This window comes from Temnothorax longispinosus, chromosome 2 (assembly GCF_030848805.1).
Source record: "Temnothorax longispinosus isolate EJ_2023e chromosome 2, Tlon_JGU_v1, whole genome shotgun sequence".
In the NCBI taxonomy this organism is placed as follows: Eukaryota; Metazoa; Arthropoda; class Insecta; order Hymenoptera; family Formicidae; genus Temnothorax; species Temnothorax longispinosus.
In genome coordinates, this window is record NC_092359.1 from 19,158,925 (window position 1) to 19,175,524 (window position 16,600).

The 16,600-nt window shown below is 37.9% G+C and overlaps 3 protein-coding genes across 7 annotated transcripts in view; 1 reads left to right on the top strand and 2 right to left on the bottom strand.

Moving 5' to 3' along the window:
- Gprk2 (G protein-coupled receptor kinase 2) overlaps positions 1 to 16,600 on the top strand; it is a 79,218-nt gene that overhangs the window by 16,033 nt on the left and 46,585 nt on the right. The window contains exons 3-4 of the mRNA XM_071798138.1: positions 9,032 to 9,350; positions 9,470 to 9,514. The gene's annotated coding sequence lies outside the window, so the exon portion shown is untranslated. The remainder of the gene's footprint in view (positions 1 to 9,031; positions 9,351 to 9,469; positions 9,515 to 16,600) is intronic.
- LOC139808393 (synaptic vesicular amine transporter) lies at positions 1,910 to 6,604 on the bottom strand. 3 transcript variants are annotated; one of them, XM_071770312.1, is made up of 8 exons: positions 5,997 to 6,604; positions 5,708 to 5,917; positions 5,125 to 5,391; positions 4,999 to 5,039; positions 4,511 to 4,657; positions 3,849 to 4,170; positions 3,426 to 3,645; positions 1,910 to 3,181 (listed from the first exon to the last, which is right to left on the bottom strand). In XM_071770312.1, exons 1-7 carry the CDS (start codon positions 6,088 to 6,090, stop codon positions 3,428 to 3,430), a joined length of 1,299 nt encoding a protein of 432 aa, XP_071626413.1. In that variant the 5' UTR covers positions 6,091 to 6,604; the 3' UTR covers positions 1,910 to 3,181; positions 3,426 to 3,427. The 3 variants fall into 3 exon arrangements, with proteins under 3 accessions (XP_071626413.1, XP_071626412.1, XP_071626411.1); XM_071770311.1 differs by having other exon boundaries at positions 1,910 to 3,645; positions 5,997 to 6,340; positions 6,436 to 6,602; XM_071770310.1 differs by having other exon boundaries at positions 1,910 to 3,645; positions 5,997 to 6,602.
- On the bottom strand, positions 9,349 to 16,349 carry Boss (bride of sevenless). 3 transcript variants are annotated; one of them, XM_071798134.1, is made up of 10 exons: positions 15,892 to 16,328; positions 15,242 to 15,423; positions 14,697 to 14,825; positions 13,727 to 14,221; positions 12,564 to 13,073; positions 11,788 to 12,279; positions 11,119 to 11,459; positions 10,826 to 10,907; positions 10,671 to 10,729; positions 9,349 to 10,522 (listed from the first exon to the last, which is right to left on the bottom strand). In XM_071798134.1, the coding sequence occupies exons 2-10, from the start codon at positions 15,369 to 15,371 to the stop codon at positions 10,244 to 10,246; spliced, it is 2,517 nt and encodes an 838-aa protein (XP_071654235.1). In that variant the 5' UTR covers positions 15,372 to 15,423; positions 15,892 to 16,328; the 3' UTR covers positions 9,349 to 10,243. The 3 variants fall into 3 exon arrangements, with proteins under 3 accessions (XP_071654235.1, XP_071654234.1, XP_071654233.1); XM_071798133.1 differs by having other exon boundaries at positions 10,671 to 10,907; positions 15,693 to 16,349; XM_071798132.1 differs by having other exon boundaries at positions 10,671 to 10,907; positions 15,892 to 16,331.

The window sequence follows — 16,600 nt, forward strand, 5'->3', positions numbered from 1 at the left end:
TCCTTTATGAGAGCTTACGAGGTCTTATCATTAGTTACAAAGTTGTATAGAGCTATTTTGCATAACGCAAATATCAAAACGAAACATGTTACTTGTATTTATTGCGCGACTATGCTTCGTAATATGAAAGTCGGGCTTCAGATGTTAATACCGCGGTGAAAATACCCTTTTTAAATTGAGAAAGATGTGAATAAAACCATAAAAGAGCGCATATAGGATTTATCACAGAGACAGATTTATGAAGGTGGTGTGGGGTGATATGTGGGCGACAGGCGATTTTTAATATTTTCTTGTCAAATAATGTGTTTTATTATAACGTTTTCGTGGATACGATTCAATTGTTTTGACGGGTATATAATGCGCACACGATGTTTCCAGCCTTTTCTCGATCTCTTTTCCAATAATGTTGAAATATGGCGGAGGATTCGGAGGATTTGGGATCCCGCGGGGTCTTCGATTCGCGCGTATCGGCCAATCGAGCTTTGCGGAGCCGCACGCGATAAAATATGTGCGGCACAGGCGATGTAGGTGGACAGATTGCCAGGGACACCCCGATATCGCCGGGGACGAGGTCTCGTCCCGTTGGATTTCGGCCAGGGTTATGGTTTTGGAAATGGGATAACGGGACGGGAGACCGGAGGAAAGGCGATAGCGGGGGAAGAAAAAAAAATTTACGAGGTGGGTCATCGAGATTTGAGAGGTGTTGAATGATTCGTTAGCGATGACGAGGTCAGGAATTGGGCGCGAGGGGGGAAGACGGACTGGCATTAAATTCCGCTCAGGGTCGACGACGAGGGCTGGCACGTTTTATCGCGGCCGGGCTTTACTTCGCGATCTTTCATGCAACGTCGCGCCACTAATCTCTGCCGCATCACGGAATATAAAGATGGAAATCGGCGGCCGGAATTGGAGCAACGCGCGAGAGAGAAGTGCGGATGTTTAAAGTTGGAAAGGCTTCTTCGCCGAAGAAAAGAATAATAAAGATATCGTTTGTAAAGGTCAAACGCGCGACACGTGCGAAGAATATTTCGAGAGAAACGCGCGAAAATCTCTCGTGAGAGAGAGATCTTTAATATTACGCAGTATATAACTTCTATAAATCACATGAAATGGATAAACACGAATTTTGTATTTATGAAAAAGACAACGTGTAATCACACAGCAAATGGAAAAATTTTGCACAAAGGATAAATTATTTTGTAATCGTCTGGCGAGATATGCGCACGATTAAAAAGCTTATATAGAACGAGATCTCGTTTCCTCGTCATCTCCATCTCCTGTCTGCATGCTGCGATCGTTATTGCTCGATATATGCCATGTATTTACCTTATCACGTTATCTTGTCGTTACTTCAAGGCTTTGCGTCAGCAAACGAGGCCATCAACGTTTTGCCGTGCGGGGGCGGTCGAAAATCACTGGACCATCATCACGCTCCTCCATTAAATATATATGCTTGACGTTCTTTCGTCCATTCAGTCGTTGACTTCTCCTCCCCGCCGTCGTCGTTTGCGTTTTATTACGACTCTCTTTACCTACCTCACTGCTAACGACGCGGTCGAGAGTTTTTTATGCGACGAACTTTGCACAGCGCGCTTTATTTCGTGCGGAATTAAAGTCGCGCGGACCCCACACGCATATCGATTTCCTATTTATAGGATATAATTTAACCAACCTTAATTATTGACTTACTATACGGAGTACCGAACAGGATTGACCTTTTCGGCTAATTAAAGACGTATGCTTATGCGGTGAAAAGAATGATCTCGGTGGAAATACGAATAAAATAAGATACACAAACGAATATAAAAGATACACAATTTACGTACAATTAAATGTTATAATGCAATAAAATAATTATTTTTTCAATTTTCGCTTGATGCTATTATTTTTACATATGTATATAAAGTCATTTATTACAGTAGAAGGAAGAAAATGCGTTTATTATCGATTTCACGACTAAAATTAGTACACTCTTGCAGAATATAGAATAAAGGGTGACATGAAAACACAGGTATATACGATACAGATTCGTAAGGCAACGCTAGATATATAACGGTACACAATTCCGTAGCGGAAACTCAACATCGCTTGATTAATTAACGACGTTGGTTCTGCACTCTATTAATAATTCAGCATTGCCGTTAAATTGATACACATAGTTTTCCCGAGGGGACACTTCGTTTTTAAAAAGCTAATGCACGCATGTCGTTCACTGGACTGCACTCGGCTTCTTTCGCGACGGCGGCGGCAACGCGATTAGTCTAACACCCTTGTTAATGACGATCGGCGTTGTTCACCGAATAAACCCCGGGGTGCAAAGTCACGCCCCATTTCGCTTCCTCTCGCGCCCTGCGCCTCGTTCACAAATCCTTCGAACATCGACGGCACCACCCTGTTTACGTTACGCCTCCGACTTCCACGAAGGAAAATAGCCGGGCTTTATCTATGCGCTTGAATTTTCCTACGATCAATATTTGCGTCGTTTGATCGGACAGGTCGAAATCATTAGGCTGTTCGGGGAATAATACGATCAATACGTTAATATATGGATCGTGAAAAAAAAATGCCGACAATCTCCTCAATTTATATTACGACAGTGCTATATATAACTTAAACGGAAGATCCAAATGTGACAAGAATATACAAATTTCGCAAAATTAAGTAAAATTTAATTTTGCATTTTAAATAAAATGTATCTCAATTCATTTCGAGGAGTCATTATTTATTTTTAGCTCTTGTCCGCGTTTTTGAAGCTCTCGTAGCATTCGATTCCTAGCTCGTAGCATTCGATTTTGCACGCAAACTAATCGTGAGACACACGCGAGTGAGAATTGATCGAATACATTGTGTACGGCACGGCGACCTACGTAAGCTAATGACGAGTAAATGCTTGCACACGACGACGGGACCATTAATGTAACGTAAACGAATTTCGCTGTAGATTGAGTGCATTAATAAGCTTTCAGAGCTACATCGGCTAGCCGATCGTCGTCATTTTCCGCTATTAGAAGCGCGCGTTTCTTGTCCTGTCTCGGGTACCGCTTTCGCGAATTCAGCGAATTCCTGCTCTCCGATCCGAGAAATGTCGTCGTGCCACGGATGATAGCCTCGGGGGAAATTGTTCGGCCAATAATTCACTTGGGTTACCAATTACGACGAAGATCCGGTTCTGCATAGCGCACTTAATTGAGGACACAATGTCATTAGACACTATTTCGAGGTCTCCAAAAGTGGGTTTAACGATATTTAACGTTGCGCAACTGTCTAAAATGGAGACAATGGCTTGCGAAAATTATGATAATTAGTATCTCTCGAAATAGGAAGAAAAAAAGTGTTAACATAAATAGAAAATTACAAAGTTTCCCAGGGTTAATTAATTAGGGTGATGTTCAGTTTGTGATTATTGCTAAATGAATCTTATTTACTGTCAAAGATCTTCGTCGGAATCGTGAAATCTTTCGTAGGGAGCGATGGATTCTTGAAACGTATCGTAGTCCTTCTTTTCTTCTTTCTTCGTCAACAACTTTCTCCGTTCCAACGTGAGGTATATCAACAATGGACAGTACGCCATGTTCACGATACCCACGACTCGCATGACCCACGGAAATCCAATGGCTTTTACCATTTCGCCGCCCGTGATAGGCCCTGAAAAAAAAAACGATTTGTGCGTTATATATCTTCTGTAACATTCCAGTTTTTTTTTTAATTGTAAATTATTCCAATCGCAATCGGGAGCAGCGTTTGCCAAGGACGGACCTGGCTCTTACTTTATACCTCTATACTTTCTAAAATTATTTCTTTCAATTCTATTTATATAATCGGTCTCTTAATTTTCCGGTCGATTTTACCTAAGAAGTAAGCTAAACTGACAGCCACTTGTTGGATCGAATAAACGGGTCCGTAGTTGCCATTTCGGTCTACCAAGCTGGCCAGCAACGGCACCAGGGCTGCATCCGCGACGCCGATGCCCAGACCCATTCCCAGATGCGGGAATGTCAACTGCGACATTGTGTTCGCCGACGGGATTAGAATGGCGCTAACGCCGACCACGAGCATAGCCAGGATCGCCACTTTGCTGCGCCCGTAACGATATGCTATCACGCCGAAGAAGTTGGTCCCGATCAAGTAGCCCACGCTGTCCGGTATAAATACCGTCCCCAGTTGCCATTTCTGCAAGGGATGTTAATCAAAAGAAGCAGTGCTCTTCTGTATTTTTTACGGAATATGAAGCAGAATTTGCAGCTTCATTAGGATCGATCGTTATTTAAACGATAAATTAGGTTTCGAACTTCTCATGCTTAGTTTCATCAACGTTGATTAACGTTAACTACAATCTAATGGAATTCTGATCTCTTTATATATTGTCGTCAATCGTGATAATGCACGGTTATAATACAGATAATAAATTTATGAAATTGCATTATTATAGTTACAATAGATCAAAGCTTGTTGACGAAACTTGCCGCGTTGATATTTTCTTACTTTGAAATAAGGATTTTCTGTCACATACCTTAGGTTTTATGTGAGTTCGAAGCCAAATCGGTAGGCAAGGCTCTAATATCGCCATCGGCGACGTCGAGCACCAAATTGCACCAGAGATAATGAGGATATGTGGATTAGACAATAAATGCAGCCAAGTAGTTTGCTGCTCGCTTGGCTGATATGTGAAACAGTAAAATTTAATTAGACAATTTGGTTTTAATAAATATAAAATCGCATGCTTTTACATAGTATGAGAAATTAATTTGTTATTATTTTAAGTCTGTGGAATAATATGATTATTGCAATATTATTGACGGTTAAAACTTATTGAAAAATGACAAAATTGTAAACTCTAAAGTTACTTTTCGAGAGACAGTTCCTTGAGAGCTACGGATATATTTAATCGTACATATTTCGAGTTATAAACTTTACTCTACGCATTTCTATTGTAATTTATAAATATAATATTATCTTAATTATGTTATATTGATGTTTTAAAATAATGAATATACGTACCTCGGCGTTTGTCTGAACATCTAATGTCAAAATTTGCAGACCTACGAAAATAACGCGTTTCAATATTTTATTTTCATATGCAAAGAAATACGTTTTCTACAATTACAATTTTAAAGGATTAATTACAAATTACTATAATGATGAGGCTGGACACTAATAGAAATGGCGCCATTTTTCCCTCGAGATCGTAAAGCACGGAACCGATCGGATAGCCCAGGAGAACGCCTAGGGCGATACTGCCGAGAACGAAACCCATGATTTTGGATCTTTCGTCTTCCTCGGAGTATTGAGAGGCGACTAGCGACATGCCGGAAACTGCTATACACGCTGATGCTATACCTTGAACGCTCCGAGCCAAGAACAGTATCTCGTACGTTTGTCCGAAGGCGAACACTGCGATAACAATGAAAACTCGAGTTTGCAGATGCGCGTCTTCGCTTACTTGAAGCCTTTAACGTCAAGAGTTAAATTAACAAACGGCAGTTTCATAAAAGCGAAATCAAATTTACGCAAACAAAAACTAATTGAAAGATTCTTTGAATTCAACTTTTAGCAATATTTAACCGATATCCGTTTTTATTCCATTTTATTATTTGTAAAGCAATTCTCTTCGCGAGATCGTGAGATGAAACTCGAATTGTTATACGGATGAACGTGAAGTTCTGTTTATTGGAAAAGCGCGGATGTAAAAGTATCGTCCATAACTTACGCAAAGCAGCCAACAAGAGGCTGAGATTTCCCAGGAACAGAGGTCTAGCGTAGCCCAGAGTGCCAGTGAGGGTGCCCACGGCGGGATTCAAAATTAATTGGACCAGAGCCTTCGAGCTCAGCAGTAATCCCACTCGACCGTTTTCGTCCTCTTCGGCGCTCGCGGTCGTATTCGCGTCGAGCGTACACAGATAATCGGGGATAATCGGCACTGAAACATTTCCGTATCAGCAAATTGTTTAGCCCGTGATTTGTCCTCTCCCTTTTTCTCTCGATTTGGCCATAATTACCGACTACCGTCAACAGGACATTATCCAGGAAGATGCTGAGATAGACCACTGTGACGGTGATCATGCGACTGTTCATTAGATTGTCAAATCTCATCCTTGATCATTGATCTCGATATAGAGTGAAAAGAAATCGAATACACTGTGAGGGTCACTGTATTCACGAAGAATTTAGAGAAATTCGAAATCTATCATTGACGAAAGTTTGCGCATAGTAATTTTTTAATTCTTTTATAATTCCATTGGTAACGATTCGGATAGACAATATTATTAAAACAAATTATGGACGCAAAATATAAAATAAAATTTTTAAATAGTTTATTAATTAAATCTGCAATATAAACTGTCTGAAAGAAAAGAAAAGTGAAATGTAAATTAGATAGATAGGTCTCCGTTATTCAGAAGTGTTATTTGGGACGTTTATATTTCTCAATCTATTTACTTGAAATAAATTTCTTTTTCAAATTCTAAACAATTTCACGTCTCTCTCTCTCTCTCTTTTTTCGTCGGCTTGATAAACGTAATTTAAGTAGCTTCCCTCGAATTTTTCTTTTCTTTTTTGTCACTTGAAAGGCCGTTCTAAACGTGACTGGAAAGCGGACGAGTTTCGTGCGGGCTTTTATAGCTGCTGAAGCTCGTCCTTGCGCAGAAGCTTTTCCATGGGGGGCAACGCGAAGGTTGGTCCGGATGGCGCACCGTTTCACGAGCCGATGCACTTTTCGATTTATCTCCATTATGGCGACTTATCGGTCGTCGCCAGCCGTTCTGATTTTCGCGGTTTTTATGGTGGTCTTATGATGTGGAAATATACCTTGGCAGGTGACCGTAAACCGTAGGAAAACGGTGACATCGACGAAGGGGTTGCGCGCGTTGGATAGAATTTTCGGAGGGTTGCATTGTATCCTGTTTTGTCTTCAGACGTGCGCTATACGTACGCAATCGGTTTAGGATTAAAAATTTGGCAATCGGAAATTTTATTTACATCAAACTTGAGTTGTTATGCAACTATCATAATTAAATAACTTTTACGACATAGATAATCATATAGTTGAAGTACTACACCGCGTATTATTTATTATTATTATTATTATATTTTATTATTTCAAAAAAAAATTTAAAAATCCATATGAATTTATAAGGGCTATTATTATTTGTAGGAGCTTTATTCATATTTTTATTACAACTTCAACAATATATTAATATTTTAACAAAGTTTTTTAAAAAATCAGCTATAAATCTGTAAGTAATCCGTTGCTGAAGTTCGAAATTTCAGTAATGGAAATGACTCTATATATTATTGAATTTTAGTTAAAGTATTTTGCATTTAGCGCCATCGGAAAAAAAAGAAATGAGAAAGAATGAAACGTTCGCGCGCAAATGACGAATTGTCCTCTCATACCTCGCACTGCGGTGAACGTAAACTTCATTTTCGCGAGTTCCTTTGTTGTATGCCCGGTACCTCGCTATCTCGTCATCGATATTCCTGCGGAGCACACACCTGTGCCCTGCTTGCGAAATTACGATCGGCCATAATGCAATTTCGACGTTGAGGTACATGCCAAATTGATTCTGCGCCGCGTACGGCGCAGCTTTCTGCTCGTGTCCTCCTCGCTTAATGCAGCGAGAAACCTCTATCGCCGAATTGGTCAACGAGCTTGTCAATAATTACGAGGAAGTTCAATGTTTAGTTCAAGGTTTATGCTCATATTTATAATCGCGTATCTACTAAAGAATTTAGCTAAAATTTCAAGATATATACCTAATATGGTTTAATAAATAGATCTTGAGAGTCAATTTAATATTTGATATATCGTATTTGCATTCGTGATTCAATAAGGATAAAGATTGTCTTGAAATACAATCTAAATTTTACCTCATGATTTCAATAATTTATTCTTGAGAGAAACTATATACACCTACATATGTGTATGTAGTAGTTCTTAAATCTTGTAACAGAGAATAGAAGAGACGAGCGCCTGCACGAAAAGTTTGACGTACAATAGATTTTAAAGCGCGCATTAAAATTATTCCCCGAGCAACACGAGGATAAACTTTAATCTGTAAATAATGGGTTTAATAATCTTTGTAAATAGAGCAATTAATCAAATTGCAATTTAAAAAGAAAATTGAATAACTCGCGTGTAACAATTAAAATTTTCTATTTATATACATTTGTATACATATCAATCAAATTGAAGCTAGTTCTTTTGTAAGTTAGAATTCAAGCAACGATATTTTTATCTCAAAATGCCGTTTTAATCGAACGGAATTATATAATCGTAATCTTAAACAGCGTTAATTAGTTTGTAAAACAAAGTATAAAATGAGAAGAAACGTGCCTATTTATCGAAATAAAAAAAACATAATTATTTAACGTAATTATTTTATCTTATAATAAAGCGTTAAATATTTCGAGGCAATAACTACGTGACCTTGGTGTTTATTATTACGGTGCGCGGTGTACGGCGCTCTGTGTGTTTACGCAAGGTCGCCGCGTTATCATTCGCACAGTGAAACTCGAGCCGGCAGGTAAGAGTTGCGCGAGCCGTGTATCGTCGTGTTATTACCCTTCGTGACATATATACTAAGCGCAAATACTAAGCGCCGCCGTCATATTTTACGATTATCAGAATAAGTTGTGATCACACATTAATCATTAATCGGTATAATTAAGGATTCGTAAAAGTAGCGGAACGACTGCTTATCGCGAAGCAGATATTTCGCGCGGTTTATTATTTTATTCGAAGTAGGAATCGGAACGGAACAGAGAACGGAAATAATAAATTCTCGTTTCGCGATAATGGGCAATTAATTATACTCACCGATGCTCAGATATATACGAATAAACTTCGTATTGCGCTTTGAATTTTCGCTTTAAATGGAATTTGCCTACCGTTTTGCGATTGATTGCGCGGAATAATATATGAATCGCCGGATCGAGTTGTTTTAGTAACGCCTTATATCGCCTGTTATCATGTATTGATAATAAATTTGAAATGGAAGAAACAGAATATTTAAAGTACAATTTTATTTTTCAGGATACGCTATAAATATTACGTGTCGGCGAAACGTGTGTACGGCCTTCGTGCTTGTTTTGATACGTCGCAGACCGCCGCCGCGCCGCAAGCCGAGAGTCATTCACACGGCGAAACTGGAGTCGGCAGGTAGCGCGTCACGTGTAATTACCGTCGGGAGTGCCGTGCAAAGTGCGAGCGATTATTGTATTATAATGATTAACACGCGCGATCGTAATTAACCGTGTTTTCGCGAGTGTTGCGTACCGAGTGAGCAACGAAGGAATCTGAGAGGAGGAGGAGGCCTGGGCGCGGCATCGGGTGACGGCTGAGCAGTCATGGAGTGAGTAAATCTTTTATTTTCCTTGTTACTCAGAAAAATAATTATTTTATACGCGGATAATTTTTAGATATAAATTATTCTGATTATTGCTATAATTTTCGTGTATTTTTATTTTGCAGTCCGACGCAGTTTCTGTCACAACTCCACCACTGCGCATCATGTCGGTGAGTGACATATTACTTTTAATATTACTAAGATAATAGATCTATGCAAAAATTATATCAGACATATGTAATACAATATAAATCTATTTATAGGTATATATAAAGTCAAGAATGCGAAAACATGAATATAATGTCGCATAGAGATCTATTATCTTGGAATATGGATAGGCTAGGATATCTTTAATCTTAAGATTGGTTATAATCGTCAGTTTATTGAACGTATACACGAATTGTCATTGCAAATAAGATTTTCATAGTCTATCCTAATTTTTATTTATTAATAATTTGATTTTATATCATCTGCAATAAAGATGTTTAATATCGCGAGACTCAGTATTGCGAACAACTTTAATGACATCAGATATCACGTCGGACTAATAATCGTTTTTTACAATCAAAATGTGACTATATCGAACCCTTTATGTTTCAAAATATAAAATGGTACTTCGAATGTCTCACTTGATACGCTTTTTAATAGGTACATGATTCACGCAATGATTATAAATACAGGCCTTAGAGTTATTAGATAAATCAAAGATCTTTCAAAAATTAAGAGACACAATGGAAAAAAGAAATCTTTTGCGGATTATGAATTTTGTTTGGTCATTCCAGTTTTCTGTGATTTAAATCTATTAATTATTTTAAAAATATTTCATTATAAATCCATTTTATAAAAAATTTATAAGAATGTAGGACATTAAAAATTGAATACTAGATTAAATAAACTTATCAAAAACGGGTAACTCTGCTGGCGCATTCGTCCTCCTGATTTTCTTCGTCTTCTTCTTCGTCCTCTTCATTCTCTTCTTCCTCAGCGATTCTTCGTTCTCTCTCCATATTCGTTGGGCTGGTGTATCTCATGGGATACATTTCGACATGTAGTCTAGGACTAGGTGAAGAATTATCTCTATTACAAGTAATTTCTGCATTGCTTTTCTCTCCCAGAATTATCCTCTGAGATTTATAGATCCTTGGCTGCGCGTAAATGACGTCATTTGTTGCTAGAGACTGAAAGTTGGAATTTTCCACATTGAGGCTATATATACGTTTGACGGATTTTTTTTATAATTCAATCGCATATAGTATATTAAGCATTATCTACTTATAAAAAATATATATTTGATTAATCTTCCGCGGCTTAATGAATATTATTTACCCTTGTATTCTCGATGTACATTCGTGGCGTGATATAGGCAGCGTCGATCTCCTTCATTTCTGCACGACATTCGTAATTATTATATACAGGCATTTCATAGTGATTTGGACTTCTACATCTTTCGAGATATTTCAAATTCGGGCTTATTGAATTACCGTAGTAATTTGGATATGCTGATGGCACTCGTAGAACCTGATTTTCTCCAGCAGGATGAACGTAATCGTAGGAGGAACGTGACTGTAAACCGAGTTCTTTTATCAATGAGAAAACTTAAATTTTTTTCAATAAATTCATTGAATTATTTTACATAATATAATACAATAATGTTAATTAAGAAAGTTAATTAAATTTATAATTAAAATTATAATAATCGATAACACAATTAATGGTACTAATTATACTTAATTATATAATAATAATCGAGAGAGAATATATGTAGCGTCCTGACCTGCCTGACGATAGTATTAACAATCGAATTGGTCGGTCGATTAACGGGATCGAATCTTTGTTCGGGATCTTTTCTCCTGGGTGTGTGCGTGACCATGTAATAAATCCTTGGTGTTAAGATACTGAAGATAATCAAGTAAGCTGTGGCAACTATACCGAAGGAAACGATTGCGTCGCGATTTTTAGGGTGCATCAACATGAAGGACATTAGCCATATCGCCCATATTATCAATAGACCTGCAGCAGTGCCGAAGAAGCATCTTCCCTCATAATAATTGCGTTGTGTTCGGATAATGTAATAGCAAGCAACGAACAATCCAATTAATAAAGATATGTCATATCCTGAAAATAATATTTAAACTTTAATTTTAATAAAGCAATACTATAATTGCGATTTCCTCTGGATAATTTCAGGAAACCATTGAAACATAAAATTTTACATCAAATATAAAAAGACGTGTAATATTAATATTAATATAACGTAATATCAATATTAAGTTAGATAGAAATCGGAATAAGACAAACTAAACTCTTCAACATTAAAAAAAATAATAATAATAATAATTTACTTAAAAGATTCAGAAATTAATGAAAAAATATCATAATTATTTAAATCACAATCGCTCGCGTAAGTTCAACGTAGAATCAATAAATAACTCGGTTAATGTACCTAATAACGCAATAAAGATGAGACTCCTGGCGACCATAGCTGAGTTCATTGTGCTCAGAACGTAAAACATAACCGATATGGTAATTTGCACGCCGTACATAAAGAGCGTCATAAGACTCTGCAGATATCCGTTAATATGAATGATAAAAACACCTCCCGCGGACAAGGCCAGGAAGAACGCTCTCGAGAGCATGATCGAGAACGTGAGGCCAAACGCGAGAGTGGTGAGAAAGATCTTCCAGGCGTTCAGGCTCTCCGCGCCGAAATAATCGTCCGTTACGCAGAAGGGCAACGCTGTCAGTAGGGTAAACAGGTTGGCCAGGACGAGGACAATGGTGAGGGCTGGATTACCGTCGAGTATTTCTCCAGTCACAAAACGATGGACGATAAAGATCACCATGACGCAGCACGCAAGAACGCCGCATACGATGGCGATCAGGAAAACAGGAACGTAGATGCTGTTCTTCAGGATACTTTTGCCGACGACATCCACTGAAATGTCAAATGTTAATTAATACGTTAAAAGCAAACGATTCTGATTTCTCTAAAAAATATGCGTGATTTAATATCATTTTCGATAGCTATAATTCTGAAAGAGTTTTATAGAAGCAAGATCTTGGATGGAAAAATCTTAAAAATCTCAATAACTGACGAAAAAGTTTAAATAGATTTGAATATTCATAGTTACACGCTGCGAGATCGTTCGATAGCAATTCAGCGCGGTGTGAATCATGCAATTTCTATACTCGTGGTATTACATTCATACCGTTTTTTACCTTTTGTAATGTCGTGCGCGTCAGAGCGCCCTTGAAAATTCATGCAGTTCTCGCAATTCTCGGCAAGGTGCTCCAAACAGAGCCTCGGCTTGCCGGGCATCGTCGCCTTCGGGAGAACGCGTAAATTGGACACTTCGATCTCGTAAAAAGCGACGTCGATAAGCTCGTGTAAATCGTGTTGCATCTTCGTGGCGATCACGTATCTCACCGAGTGCGATCGCGGTTGCATGTGGAGAATCTCGTAGACATCGACATCGCGAATTTCCCGTTGCAATTCTGGGGATTGCGTCACGATGCTGCACTCCTTGTTGTCGATCGGGCAGCTTCTCTTTAGGAGATCCCGGAAGACTTCCGCCAGCCCGATGACGGCCTTCCCAATGTCGACGAGATACGGAGAGTTGTTCGTCGAGTTGTCGGAGTTCTCCGGGAATTCGTCCGTGCTTGAGAATTCGCCAAGATCGAAACGAGGAATTTCCGGCTTAATGACATACGATCCGGGTGGTATGAGATCTGGAAAGTTGAAGACGTTGCCGTGCGAGCGCTAAATTTAGATTGATATCTCTTGCATCCAAATTTCGACTTGGGACTTGGATATCTAGGATCATCGAGGTAGTGCAATAAGTTACCGAAATTAAATTTTTAGAAAAGAATTATCTACATAAAACATGAACAGACTTTCATTTCGATTTTGCACATTGCTGAGAATTTCTCATCGCATTAGATTCGCGCAGTGAGTTAATTTATTTAATGGCTGCAGCAATATCGGTTAACTTTAATTGTAGTTTAACCGCCCCGGTTGTTTCGTTTTGGCTTTAATTCTGGACAGAAACAGAAGACCGCTCGAACTAAGGTTAAAGTTAAACGACGTTGCTGAAACTGTCTCTTAACTCTCAACTAATACCACGGCTAAACTTGGATGATGTAACTGCTGTTACAGGAACAACTTGACGTCAATATTTAATGTAATAGTGACATTAATTTAGATTAATACTCCCACGTTCATAACAGACAAGTTACTTTCAAATTGTGATGACATTACATAAGTAATTTTAATAAAAGAAAATAAGTATTTTTTGCTTTATAAAATGTATCATCGCGCAAAGATGAAACTATTATCCCCTTGCAATTTCTCCCGTCATCTATTGATACCTAAAATTACTTGCCGTCAATATCCGAATTATCGAGCGGCAGCAGGAGCCACGTTTCGCTGGAATCCCTCGATTCCACGTTCTCTCCCAGCCATCGTAGCACGTCATTTCTCTGGCCGATTGCGACTATAACTGTTTCCGTGACGTTCGCGTACCCGTCACCGTTGACGCGCCTGTCACTTTGCTTCACGCACACACCAGCGTCCTTGGTAACTTCCAGGAAACGATCGAGAACGTAATCCGCGTTGGTGTACACCAGATCGACGATCTTGTATTTGGTGCTCAGATAATGCGCCAAGATATCGATCAAGGGCTTCGTAAAATCTCGTTCCTCGTAGACGCCGATCGGCAGACCGCTGTGATCGCGAAGATAATCCATCACATGCCCGTACTGGGACGACACCAGCACACCCATCTCGTAATCCGGCGCGCAACTTTGTTCGATCGCTACTCGCAAAACTTGTCTAAACACCGTAATCCTATCACGACACGTGTCGAAGATTCTTAGCCCTGCGGAATATACATGATAATTATTCACGAGAATCTACACCTCGGATATACCTAAGGATTATCTTGACTTTGATAACTAACTTTGATAACATATATATAGATATGGATAACATATAGATATATATAGATATAGATAACATATAGATCTTGAAATTATAAAAACATTTTGACATATATTTTGATATATTTGCTTACATATATATTTTGAAATCTATAATAACTTTATTTGCGATGATCATTTATCATTTAATCTGATCAGTATTTTCAATAATGATTAACGGTGCAAAAGTATGTGGCGTAAGAAAAACTTATTTATTCCTGCGAAAAATTCAAATTTTTAAATTAATGAATTGTTTCATAAAAATACAACAATATTTAATCACAAACTTTTATAGTAATTTTATTTCATAATTTTTTTTGCTATTGCGCGGTATTGACTTAATAGATACGTACAAAAGTAGTTTATTTTACTTACCTAATTTCACACCTGGTATATAGTCATATTTGTTCAAAGTTTGCACTATGCGTAATATCGTCGAGATTTGTTGGAGACCCTTGGATGACGATACGTTGCAATATTGTCCGTAATTGGCATTCACGAAGGCTGATTGAATGTCGATGATTGTTGCCCAATTGTCAATGGTCAGAAAAAGAAAACAAAAGTTTGTCGTAATTTGTCTTATTAATTTAACTAAAAAAGTATTTGAGAGGGAGAGAGAGAAGAATTTTTTTATTTATGCAGTTTTTTCATTTATACGTAAAAATATGTGCAATTTAACTTTATGGAATAATTAAAATATAATTTACAATTTTATAAAAGAAAAAAAAATATTTACAATTTTCAAAATTACTGTAATTGTGAGAGATGATGTATATGACTGTATTTACTTTTTATTTTCCAAAATTAGCAATGCAGTGCAAAAAAATGAATTTCTCCATAAATATAAATTATGCACAAAAAATTTCTAGATTTATATTTAATTATTTTTATTGATTGAAATATTGCTGAATATTGCTTACCGGTTAAAATAGCGTCACCCGTAGTCTCCAATAATGTGGTGTTTTCAGAGCATGTTTGCTCGTTTGTGCTCAAAGTTAGCAAAACGATGCTTAACAAGATCGAAGCCTTAATGAGCATATCATTCGCCATCGTTTAATTTCTCATCAAGACATAAATAATTTATGTGCGTGCGATGCGAACTCTAGCAAATGAAATATACGTAGGTATATATCAAATATTCTTTCACTATTTCGATTATCTATTAATAGCTTTAAATTAATTTGTAAACCTTCTATAATTCATATCATATATGCATTGGTTTATTATAATTATTTATTTTACAATAAAATAATATTAAAATGAGAAGAAAAAGCTAAAGCTAATCATACAACAAATTAATGATTTTTTTGCTCTCATTTTGCGTTATTTTATATATTTGTATTACTATAATTATATATTTCTGTTATTTACGTAATTAGCCGGAACGATCAGCATTCAACAATTGTGATTTTCGGTGACCTTAGGTCGCAAAGAATCGTTTACCACGAAGAGCATCCTTCACGAAAGTTCGCTCTCTCGAACATTAATTTCGATGGCATCTATTAAGTCGCGTGACAAGCGCCACTTCGTCGTTTAACAATCGGTACGAAACACGCGCACCCCACTTTACCTTCGCTGTGTTCCAATTTTTGTGATTGCCGGTGGACGTCAGGGCCTATTTTACGCTCGGCTGACGGACCTAAAGCTTCAGAAGCCCTTAACTTCGATATCGATCTTCCCTCTTGGATAATCTTGTCGCTTGGAAAAATTCTACTCTGCGAATATAATTTCCGTCGAGGTGCACGCGACTGACTGCCCTTCGGACGACGTCGTTGAGGAGTTTCCACCCCTCGGCAAGTTTCGCCACTTCGAACGTAACTCGTCCCCCCGGCGCGTTTGATAAATTATTCTCGGCGGTTCAGTCGCTTCGAAAAATGCTCCGAACAATTGTGATCCCCAAGGGGTGATGATCGTCGCGAGGATCGTTACGCGCTCTTTTCTTTCCGCGACGTGCGACGTAAAAGTCGTCGCGACACTGCGCAACCTTCGACACTCTCTACGGAAGCCGTACCCCTGCGGACTATCCCTATGTTTTTTTTTAAACGAATTATACGATTGGTCACGTTGCTGTTGGACACGACGTAATTGACGGTCGACTATTTTTTAATACCGTTGCGTAAAAAGATCCAAGTAGAGAAATTTGGTAGAATTTGGTCATTAAGCTTTAGCCTTATACTCTAAAAATGTATTCAAAAATTATAAATTACAATTACCATTATTGTTTTTTTTTTAATATTATTATAGACGTTATTATTATTTACGCGAGATCGATGCGGTAA